General features: G+C 50.9%; 2 protein-coding genes across 2 annotated transcripts; one reads left to right on the top strand and one right to left on the bottom strand.

Annotated features, from left to right (window-relative positions):
* Positions 1-55: 55 nt before the first annotated feature.
* ACHE_40937S (mRNA-binding protein RRP12) lies at positions 56-3,928 on the top strand (the record flags this gene model as incomplete). Its single annotated transcript, XM_043279192.1, has 2 exons — positions 56-118; positions 191-3,928. The coding sequence occupies 2 exons, from the start codon at positions 56-58 to the stop codon at positions 3,926-3,928; spliced, it is 3,801 nt and encodes a 1,266-aa protein (XP_043136895.1).
* Positions 3,929-6,326: 2,398 nt separating this feature from the next.
* ACHE_40938A (uncharacterized protein) lies at positions 6,327-7,349 on the bottom strand (the record flags this gene model as incomplete). The annotated part of the gene is made up of 2 exons (XM_043279193.1): positions 6,327-6,839; positions 6,888-7,349. The coding sequence occupies 2 exons, from the start codon at positions 7,347-7,349 to the stop codon at positions 6,327-6,329; spliced, it is 975 nt and encodes a 324-aa protein (XP_043136896.1).
* Between the last annotated feature and the right edge of the window lie 4,903 nt (positions 7,350-12,252).

The raw sequence follows: 12,252 nt of genomic DNA on the forward strand, positions 1-12,252 counted from the left end.
ATTTCTTCTCTTGTGTAATCGACTTCTTCCGTGCCGGCTGGGTTTGTGTACCATCATGGCGACCCTGGCGGAGAAGCTTGAGAAGATCAAGTCGCCCAAGCTGCAGAATCAGCACCATGTAAGTCTTTCCTGTTATTTGAGAGATCTGTAGGAAGGAAGTGAGATTATGGATGCTAATTGCCTCATATAGACCGCCGTAGTGCTCTCTGCAGTGGAAGACACACTGCGCGATCAAAAAGCAGACTTCTCGCCGACAGCATATTTCGCGGCGCTTCTCGCTCTCCTCTCCCAATCGCTTTCCGCTGAACAAGGCATTGTCAATAAAGACCTGGCAACGTCCGTGGTCTATCTCCTCGACATCACAAGCCCCTTTGTCCCCGCCCCAATCCTTCGTTCCAAATTCTCCCAGATCCTCACCAGTCTCGCACCCGCCCTCTCCCTCCCCGAAGTCGAAGCCCCGCTCCTCAGACCCTCGATTGGCTGCTTGGAATCGCTTTTGATCGGCCAGGATGCCGCTGCGTGGAATCTCCCTCATACCCAGGTTGGACCGCGCCGTGCGACGGCCGGGTTGCTGAGTCTGGCCGTTGACCACCGTCCCAAGGTGCGGAAGAGGGCTCAGGATGCTCTCATTAAGGTGCTGCAGAATCCTCCTCCGAGTCCGTCGCTCGACCACCCGGCTGCGGATATGTGTGCAGAGTCTGCGCTGCGGACATTGGGTGATAGCATTACTGCGGTGTCGAAGCAGAAGAAGGGCAACCAGCGCGACAACCAAGACCCGCTGGTCATCCACTCGCTGCAGCTGGTGAAGACGGTTGCGACGGCGGCGAATGGCTGGCCGAGTAAGAAGATTGAGCCATTGTGCGAGCTGTTGATGCACGCGTCGCGGTCGAGCAACGAGTTCATCACGATGGGTGCGTTCGAGGTCTTTGAGGTTATCTTCTCGAGTATGGCGGATGACTTTTCGTCATCGAAGTTGCCGCGTCTGCTGGATGCGATTTCGGAATTAAAGCCTGCGCAGAACGACTCGCAGCTGTTGCCGCCTTGGATTGCGGTGCTGTCGCGTGGATACGATGTCGCGGCGCAGGTTAGCCCCGAGGACACGTTTGCGAAGCTGCCGGAGTTGTTCGATCTTATTTCGAGTTTCCTGGCGTCGCCGTCGAGTAACATTCGCATTTCGGCTTCGGAATGTCTGATCTCCTTCCTGGCCAACTGTATCCCCGCCAGCGTGATCATCGAGCCCTCCGTGTACGACGAGAAGACGCTAGAGAGATTGGCCAAGGTCACCACCGATCTTCTCTCGATTAAGTACCAGGCCGCGTGGGCGGAAGTCTTCAGAGTCTGCTCTGCCATGTTCGACAGCTTCAAGTGGCGCTCGAGCCCCTACCTCATCGACATCGTCAAGACAGTCGGCGAATTGCGCAGCAACGACGCTTTCCAGGGCAAGAAGGAAGCCGACGAGGTTTTGGGCAGCGCCATCGAAGCCATGGGCCCCGCCGCAGTCCTCGAAATCCTTCCCCTGAACATCGTTGAGCAAAAGGCTGGCCAACCTGGCCGCGTCTGGTTCCTGCCCGTGATCAGAGACCATGTCACCAACACCAACCTCGCCCATTTCCGCACCGAGATGGTTCCGCTCAGTGAAGTCCTTTATCAGAGACTAATGGACTACGGCGCCGCTGAGAAGACGGTCGAGGCCAAAATCTTCGAAACCCTCGTGCAACAGACTTGGGCAACACTCCCGGGATACTGTGAGCTGCCACTGGATCTGGTGGAGTCGTTTGATCAGAGCTTTGCGGAGCTGCTCTCCAATGTGTTGTATAAACAAACGGAGCTGCGGGTGGATCTCTGCCGCGGTTTGCAGACGCTGGTGGAGTCGAACCAGGCTGTTCTGGAGTTGGAGAGGGAAGAGGATGATTTAATTCTGCAGAGGAGAATCACCAAGGCTGCGGCGGCTAAGAATATCAAGCATCTTAGTGGTTTCGCTAGTAATGTGTTGGCCGTGCTGTTCAACGTCTACAGCCAGACTCTCCCGCACTATAGAGGACACATTCTGCAGTGTATCAATGCTTATCTGAGCATTACTCCCGAGAAGGAACTCAACGATACATTCACCCGTGTCGCCTCGATGCTGGATTCTTCCGTGGCCTCGGAGCAGGAAGAAGCCCAGAAGCAGGGCAAGCAGCAATCGAGCGGTGGTGACAAGATGCCGCCTACATCACACACTCTGATCGACCTGGTGATCGCAATGTCAGTCTATCTCCCCCGGTCCAGCTTCACCAGCCTGTTCGCCATGGCCGCGGCTATCCTGAACGGCCAAAGCGGCGACCAGCAACTCATCAAGAAGGCCTACAAGTTGATCCCCCGTCTGGCCTCGACGGAAACCGGTGCAGTTGCGCTCCGCGAACGCAGCGGTGAGCTGCAGTCTCTCATTTTGACTACCGCTGACAAGACGCCATCGTCGGCCCGTCGCGACCGCATGCTCGCCATCCACGAGTTGGTCGCATACCTCCCCAGCTCAGACCTGCACTTCATCCCCAGTGTGCTGTCTGAGGTTGTTCTGGGCTGCAAGGAAAGCAACGAGAAGGCGCGCACTGCCTCCTTCGAGCTGCTCATCCACCTGGCCAAGCGCACCGTTGACCCCGAACAGAACCCACCTGGCACCAAGATCCGCAACTCGCTTGTCCCGCACATGCCCGACAACGCACCCGATGCCCTTGCCACGGTTGAGGAGTTCTTCACCATGGTGTCCGCCGGCCTGGCGGGTAGCTCACCGCACATGGTCGCGGCATCAGTGACAGCGCTGTCGCGACTATTCTTCGAGTTCCACACAGAACTGCAGCCAAACGTGCGCTCGGACCTCGTGCAGACTATCGAGCTGTTTCTGACCAGCAACAACCGCGAGATCGTCCGGTCAGTCCTGGGATTCGTCAAGGTGGCTGTTGTCGTGCTGCCGGAGGATGTCCTCCGTTCGCGACTGAACTCGCTCGTCCCGAACCTCATGGCCTGGAACAAGGAACACAAGGGCCGTCTCCGGAGTAAGGTCAAAGGTATCCTGGATCGCTTGATCCGCCGCTTCGGCGCACCCCTCATCGAGAGCCTCGTCGGCGAAGCAGACCGCAAACTCGTCGTGAACATCCGCAAACAGCGCGAGCGTAGCAAGAAGAAGAAGAAAGCCGCTGGTGATGAGGAAGAAGACGAAGACACCAACGCTAACACCAAGAACGCTCCCGCCGAGCAACAAACATCCTATAGCAACGCCTTCGACAAAGCCGTCTACGACTCCGACCTCTCAGACTCCGAATTGGACTCCGACGCCGACGCCAGCGAAATCGAAGTCGACGAGCAAGGCTCCCTTCACGCCAGCGCCAAGGGCGGCAAGAAACCCAACAAAAGAGCAGGAGCGGGCAAGCAAAGCGAGCAGTACATCCGCGAACTCTCACCAGAGGATAACCCTCTCGATCTCCTCGCCCCGAACGCCCTCGCCAACATCTCTACCACAAAGCCCAGCGTGCGCTTCCTCAACACCGGCCCTGGCTCGCGGAAGAAGCAGCGCAACGCCAAGGTCGGTCCCGACGGCCGTCTCATCTTCGGCGATGACGAGGATGAAGATGCCGATATGGCCGGCGGTAATGACCCCTCTGGCGGTGGTGGTGTGAACGCCTACCTCGCGGCAGTTAGCGGTCCCGATGCCGCGCGCCGCGGTCAGAAGGGTAAGATCAAGTTCTCGCAGAAGAACAGAGGCGGTGATGGAATGGATATCGATGAGGACGGTGGAATGTCCAAGGAGGATCTGCAGGCTGCGGCTGCGAAGGCTAATGCTGGAAGAAAAGGATTGGGAGCGCCCAAGGCTCATGGACCGAGTGCTGCGCGTGTGCAGAAGCATAAGGGGAATCATGGGGGGAAGAAGCAGCAGCAGCGGAGGAGGCGTTAAAAGTTTGATAATGATGTCTTTCTTGTTAGATCATGATGGTTGATGACTGACTACTTGAATATATTGGTTTCAGTTTAGTTTTTGTCTTTTCTTTTATTGTGGTATTCTCATATTTCATATGTATACCCTCGTCGGTTAGTTGTATAGACGTCCTTTGTTCTCCAGGTTAGGGTATAAAAAAGCGATTCATTGAATGGATATCATGTGACTATCTTTCTTTTGTCTCTCCCTTTCTATCTTCCTCTCACTTATCTACTGCTAAGCGCAGACCAGCTTTTCGTATCTCTAGTGCTATCGTCTACAAGATAACCCGTACTTCAATTGGCCAAGACGCTTCGCCATGCGCTGTATACAGTGGGACGTCTCCATTATTATGCTCGACTGGCTGAACTGGCTGTTTCTCCGGTCCAGAAGAAAAAAAATCGACAAGCGGTATCGCTGCTTTTCGATCCGTTGTCGTGCTACAGAAAGTCCCAGAAGCCTAATTAAGGCGCCTGCTTCTTCAGCAGCTATTCACTGACGCACAAATCTGACCTACCCTTGTGGTGACAGTGGGCTTTACCAAAGCTCTATATATGGAAAGCACCGCCAACCAACCGTCATTTTGTCTCCTATAGACTTCATATAATTTAACATACCCACAGAAGTACCAGGGCTCATATAGGCTACGCCTTCTCGAGAGACACATATTATGCACTCGTGTCCACTGCATTCTGAGCATGGATACGTGATCCTTCTCATTCCTTTGAGAGCATGGCTCATTATGCATAGGCATTAACCCTACGATATAATGCCTCTGCGCTGCCAAAGCTCTAGATTCAGCCGCCGGTCCACGCATACCGGTCCACCCCATAGGCTTCTGCTTCGTTGGTATCGTCGGAATATAAATTGCTACACAGAGGCGTTAATGCTTTTAGAAATCTTCAAAGAAGACCAAGTCATTTTTATCATTCATTCACCGGCCTAAGAAATGCCCATTCACTGAAACCATCTCAGTGTACTGTCCCGCCGCTTGAAGAAGCTTTCTCTTTATCGAGCCCACACTTCGGTTTGGCTCTTTTCCTAAACCAGCCAGTTTTCCTCAAAGGCGGAAGTTCTCTCACTGAACCATGCTGAAAATGGATAGAAAGTTGAACTTTCTCGATTTTCTCAATACTACTTAGGTTTACAAGTACAGAAGCAAGACAATTCTGCGTCTATTGCGTGCCACGTTCACCACACAATCCACTCAACGAGAAGTGGAATTATGGCAGTGCCTTCATGTTGAGAAATGTTGTGTCTTTTCTGCTCTGTAGGAAAGTGACATGAAGGTATCGAGGCATGTCCAACTGGAAATATGCATGGATAAGCACAGAGTGAACGAGTTCAGAGCACTAACATCTTGCAGTTCATCTATCCGTACTCGTTAGCGCCTACAAGTTGCTCTGAAACATGGAACATTGGCAATACAACACCTTCCAGTCCCTGTGGGATGGTACTTGACAGATTAGAAAGGATATCCGTTGAGCCAGAAAGCCCAAACAAAGAGCCATTTTTGCACATGTATGCCGTCGACTAAGAACGTTGGAGACTGATAAAATAGACGTCCGAACCCTTTCGCAATGGAGTATGCACCAGCTATGCGCTTCAAAGTGCTTTCGACACGTTGAGTGATTAGTGTTCGTTCACCCAATCACCATAAAAGGTTGTCACTATCTTACAAATAAATCCCTAATACGATATATAGGGGTCTCGGTATAGGCTCAAGACTTTTCAAAAGTTTGCAATTTCACGATGTCCTACGAGAGGAAAGAAACGTTGAGCCGAAGACATCCGCGGACGGAACCAAGCTGTCCAGAACTCCCAAGGTTTCACCTGGTGATCGCGAACGTTCTCCATGCCGCTTGCAGGCGAGAAGAGTTCGACTGATACTTTGGTGAGATGAAGCCAGGACACGACCTACTAGGAGAGAAGGTACCCGAGCTGGTCGGCAACTGGTTGGAGCATGTTGTCTCTATGTTTGTGGCCGTTTGAAACTTGTAGATGTAGCATATCAACGAAATACTTGATACTTGACATGATGGTGCAAAGTTAGAGCTACAAAAATTTAGATTGAATAATGACCCACAAAGGCTATCAAATATTAGGATGCGGATGCAATCGTTCTCTCAACCTAAACTAACCGGGTATCAATTCGCGCAAACGAATACTCCATAGAAATACAATCCCACTCAGAAAAAGAAAAAATTGAATCCAGCGCCAGCAATTATCCAACCCATATAATACTCCCGAACCCAAAAAAACGCAGGTCATTCCACATATCTCAATGGTATCATAGCGAAGCAAAGCAAAATAGCAAACAAACAGAACAAATGCAAAGTGGGGCAGTGCAAATCAAATCAAATCAAACCAAAATGTTTTAGCGAGATTTCCTTCGCGCCTTGCCCAACCATATCTGCCACCATCGACAGACTCCGAGGACCGCAGCCCGACCGTCGTCTTTGCGTTCTGTGCCATCGGGATTGCCCAACACCATGGCGAATACCCAAAAAGATGCGGCAATCCACACAGTGAGAAGCAATGCAAGAGATAAAAACGACGACAGTAGAAGCACAGTGATCAATCCTCCAACGGAATATGTCTGGCTACGGTCCTCGGGCGGCGGCGACGAAGTTGAAGTGTCAGGGTCGTCGTCATAGACCCACTGACTGGAAGAGCGACGAGCGGACGGTTTCAGTCCGACTAAGCGTTCGTGCACATGCAATGCAGGAGCCAACAAATCGCAAATCTGTGCCCGGAACGATGTTTCTTTGAGGTATGCGGTAGGAGGGCAGAGGCGAAGCGGAGAAACGAGTATCGCGAAAAGGAGTCCAAAGACGGTATACAAGGAGGTTGCGAACGCGACGATCGGCACGGGGATGGACAAACGAAACTAACCAATCAACAACGATACAAAAGGGCAGGGGAATGGAATACTCACCAGCATGACCAAAGCATCCTGATTGTCATCCGGAACAGGCACATCGTCGTAAACGGGTCGCTTGGGGGTACGCGATGGACGCTCCCCGGACATATACGACGAACGCTCCGACAGACTCCCCCGAGCACGTTCTTTCCGCTTGGAACTATTCGACTCGCGAGTGACTACCGAACCACTCTCCGGATGAGATGACACCGGAGCCGGTGGTTCCAGCTGCGAACCCATGGACCCAGCCAACGAATGATGGGGGTAATGATGACGGTATGAATGGTAGGGGCCCTCTTGAACGGACGAGACTCCCGATAATCGATGTGCGGTAGCGGCTGGAGCGGGAGGAGAAGGAGGAGCAGGAGCAGGTGTGGTGGTGATATCCGGAGCCCGGGGATCGTGGAGAAAGGTCGTCATGAGCTGACCATTGTCGTGGTAATAGGCCGGCGAGTGGGCCATTTCTGGCTGTCGCATTGCGAAGCAAGGAAACGAACGGGTAGGGCCGGCAGATGACTTTCTTGGTATTCTCGGAAAAATGTTCTAAAAAGAGGAGGGATGACGAAGAAAGGGAGAGAGGCCCCAAAAGTCGCGAGGATAAAAAAGTGCGACAGGGGGGTTCAAGAGAGAGAAGAGGAGAACAAGGCAATTGTAGTACAGACAGCGCACACGGAGCGAACCAGGACAGGGCTCACCGCATGGTTCCAAGCGCAAGGGACATCACGTTCTCTGTAAACGAAGGCATTCAAAATCGCCCGAACAGGAAGTGACAGTATTCAGTAGTGGCCGTAGCGATTGGGGGGGATAGGGGGAGGGAGGGGAGAAGCAACGGCGGCGGAGGAATATAAAGAGGGCGAGGGGGTCTATTATACCAGGCGCACTTGACAGAAAAAAAGAGAGGAAGAGAAGAGAAAAAAAGAGCGGAACAGCGGCAGAAGGGGGGAAGCAAAGACAGAGGGAGACAGCGGAGGGCTCTGGGGCTTATTGCCAAGATCGCCCAGATGCCGAGGCCTTGGCGGATGTCAGGATGGCTCATCATCGTCCCATTGGCGCCGGAGGTGTGGCCTATCTAGATGCAGGTCATTTCTCCACCGCTGCAGGGCCATTCCTGGACTTTTTGGATGTTTGTTTACCCTTTGGTTTACTTCCAATATGTGTATAGGAGGTTGAAGGGGATCGGAAGAGGAAACAGGTGCCAAGCCGCCAAGTCCCTGCGGGGATTTCCAGGCTGAGATACAGGCTACTGATTGGTTCAATATGGATGACTAACTCTCCGGGATCCGCGTTCGGAGTCGGCTGGCGAGGCTTGGCAGAAGAAGGACTGGTTCCGAACCGCTTAAAACGGCAAAGACGCCAAGGGCAGGCCGCTCTACACAGTGGTATCCCTTAGGTAAATTATCACAGGGCTTGCTGGGCAGATTCATCATCCTCTCTTGGCCGGCGGAATGCTGGTCTATATACTGGAAATGAGCGGCATATACCGCGGATTTGACACTGCAATCTTGGCCTGCTCCTTGGCCGAGGATGTTGTTGTTTGTGTTGGACAAAGAGAGCGTGATGTCGGTCTGAGCATCGCATTCGTCATCTCTAGCGGCATGGCGTCGGAGGTTAGATCTCGGGTTTATCGTTGAATCTCAGCGCGCGCTGACTACAAGGGTATCGGGTATTCATTGGGCGGAGGTAACGGACTTTCCAACAGTTGCACTTGTACCTACAAGTATACTCTTCCTCCGTGCCATGACTTGGAGTACAGTCAGATCATGTGACACAGTTCAACTAACAGTATTCCGTACAACTGGCTAACTTGATGCAGAATGCAGGTAGCTGCAATTTTATGTAAATGTGAAGCGTCACCACTCGGGCCTACTTACATCACTAGAATTACATGTCGGCCGAAATGCTGTGCAATATATACTTTGTGAAAAGCCTTCCCACAGATTTTGACGCTATAAAGCGAGACAGTCCCTAGCAAGGTCCTTGGGAATATAAATATCGAGTCACTCGCTATCAGATCCATCTTCTATTCCCCCCGCAATATTGGAGGCTTTGATCAACATGAGAGTGCTACTCCATGAAATCTCGATACGAGCCGCTATCAAGAATTCTGCCCCAGGCCTCTCTCTCTGACTGGTTTCATCCGCTGTATCAAAGATCAAAGATCAACACCCCGCAAACTTGTTACCGTGAGGGGACGAAGGGTTATGCAGACTGATCGACTTTTTTTCAATCGTTCCTTGGTACATCGAACGGTTTAACGGAGTCTGCCAGGCGGAATCGCCGTTCTGCCGAAGTTCGATGTAGTTTATTGCTCTCGGGATTTCCGAAGCCATGGTGACGATATTCATGAGGTCAGGACTATTTATCCCAACGTTGTGGAAGTGCCTGTCGCCTATGAGTACTCGGTCTACAAGATGTGCTGTTACTCAAGAGGCAAGAATAATAGCGTATTGCGTAATGTCCGGAAGACGTGGGTGAGAAGTCTATGATGAACTGCCATCGCGATAAGCCATGTAAGTTTATCTGGTTTGTAACACCACCAGTTCACTATGTCTGTTTATATATGCCAGGGCCAATCGCATGGCGATGTCGTGCCTAATCAAGTGACGAGACCTAGTCATATCACGAATACTACGTGTGTCATTGCGGCGAGTCACCGCCACCTTCGATTTACGAAGCAAGAACAGTTTCAATCGATATAGTGCGATTACTGAGCGATATTCGACACCTGATACCACATGGCATTTCGCACGACTTTATACTTGTATAAAGTATCTGAGTACTTTGTACGGGGCGAATATATTGACACCGTACTTTGTAAGCAAATGAAGATCCACACTCAAGTCCACCAAAGTACAAGTAGCCGCGCGCAAAGACCAAGACTAGGGCCGGTGCGATAGTAGTCTCGGCCCAAGCTCCAGTAATTTTCAGAATAGCCACATCATTCATGCATATGCTGGAAGTGATAGAAAACAAAGAGCAACAGCAATCAACCACCAATAAAAACCAGAATATTGCATATATCGTGTGTTATTTGCTTTATTTCTTTGTTGTGCGATGGTGTGCTGTGGCACTATGTTATGTATGGAGAATGATGGGCGAGGACAGGTGGGTTCGGTGATTGAATGATTGATGAATCCCGCACGATTCCGGCCATACAGATAGCCATATGCAGCCGGGATCCAGCTGTAGGATATGTGCTCCGTTAGGAGTATGCGAGTGTAGGACCAGGATAAGGTCAGTGCTGTGACCATTACATTAATAGGAAAGCTTATTGGAGGGTGCTACTTTTAGTTAGTTTCACTGCGATCGAGTAAATAAGGCGATAGGCGACGGGTGAAGAATGAAGGAGGAACCGTGGCGGTTGCGGTATGTCGGTGGGCCGCTCTGCTCCTTACGGGCTGTCTGTATGGAGTACGGAGTGCATATCTGCATTTCTGCTGGGAGCTGTAGGGGAAAAGAAGAAAATATAAATTGTAAGGAAAAAAAAAAAAAAGTCGGAGTTAGATCGGATGCCAATAATACGGACGAAGGAGGAGACGTATGTACTCCGTACGCCGTAAATAGGGGTGGGGAGAACACGGGCTCTAGAAATTAACTGGAACAATAATAACTGCGGAATATAGCACCAAAATAGTTGACATGGAATAACATTAAATAAAAATAAAAATACAGTTTTTCTGATAGAATACCAGATCAACACTATTGCATTGCAATGTTGGCGGGAGGAATCCATAGAATCCTCGCACACATTATTTGTACTCTGATGGTGGGAGCAGCATATGCGCTGTAATATGTAATGAGCCCCACCCGCCCCTCGGTGATGTATCCAGATCATCATCCACAGTCCACACCATCGCTCGAAAAGCCGACGACGGATCAGCATCGGCTTGTGCTCCACCAAGAAAATGACCGGAATCCGTTAGGGATCACATGTGGCGGTGGCTAGTGCGGATGTGGCTCACGGCGGGAGACGTCAATCGTCATAACCGAAACCATGGATTACAGAGACGATGTCTCCAGATTTATGTTAGTTCAAGAGAGTCTGTATGAATTGCATCAATTGGTGTTCATGAAATATAAGTGTCGAGTATGTATATGTTGTGACAGGCATAATGACAACAATTGAAGAGGGGGATTAAGTTGGATCGACCGATACTTCAGGGTGCGGAAGTACAAGTACTTAGATACACTCGGTGTACTATGACCGCCCAGTGATAAGTACCTCGTACTGACACATAACAGGGGTAGTATTACCCCTGTCGAAAGAACTGCAACAGTGCAGGTGGCCCAAGTGGAGCCTCATCTCATGCCTGCCCAATTCTGGTCGCTTCCAGTAGCTTAGCAGTTAGCCCCACATTTACCTAAGACAGCTCTTTGCAGCTGGTCTGTGCCCAACCAATGAAACCACGCCAAAAGGGTGGTGATCCGAAAAAAGCAAAAACTATTACTGAATTCGGCTAAGGTCAACAATGGCACGGGGAGGACCTAACTAAGAAAGGATCCTTGGTCCCACCTGCAGCCACACTAGAGCTGTTTTTCCTCGGCGAGTCACAACCGGGGGTTCGTGCTTGAACTTTTTTTTTCTTTTAATTTGCTTATTTTCGGTCTTTGGTCCCCGTCTCCTCCCACACATACTTGTACACATATGCATCACTGGCAGATTGGCTTTTTATTTGGGTTGCCGCGGGTGTAGATTAGTACAACTGTACTCCGTACAAGTAAAAGTACGAGAGTACGGTGTACTTTTCAAGCACAGGTACTTTTGTAATATCCTTATTTCAGACAGTAGCGTACGGATACCCGAGACTCGTAATAGTAGATCCCCATACGGAGAATACCCGTTGAGCCATGCTAGACCCATGCCAGCGTGGCGCTAACCTTCTAGCAAACACGCGGTGCATGTGTACTTGTTGTACTTGCATTATTCATTCAGTCATTCAGTCAATTTTAAAATGTACATGTAGAGGAACTACAGAGAATGCGTCGTGGTTATGTCACCCGCCCGACCGAAAGCCGGCACCGGAAAATAAAACACCTGCTGCTGAGCTAAGCGACTAAAATACCCGCGGACGCGCCTCCAGATCCGTGGGGCTCCACCAACACTAGACCGTTCCTGGACAAGCGGCTGCCAAAGCCTGCCCGGGCGACCGTCATCCCAGCGCCTTTTTTACTTTTTACTGTTCTGTACGCCTGCTCCATGAGCTGCACAACCACTAGCACCTCTTGGCACTAAATCACCCTCTCTGGCCTCTCTCTCTACTCTCTGTCAGCCCCTCGACCCTTTCTCTCTCTCTTCTCTCTTCCCTTTCCCTTCTCTCTCTCTTCCTTTCCTTCCTTACCTCTTCCCCGTTCTTGTTGGTCTTGTCTTATCCCCTGATTC

Source organism: Aspergillus chevalieri, chromosome 4, assembly GCF_016861735.1.
Source record: "Aspergillus chevalieri M1 DNA, chromosome 4, nearly complete sequence".
NCBI lineage: Eukaryota > Fungi > Ascomycota > Eurotiomycetes > Eurotiales > Aspergillaceae > Aspergillus > Aspergillus chevalieri.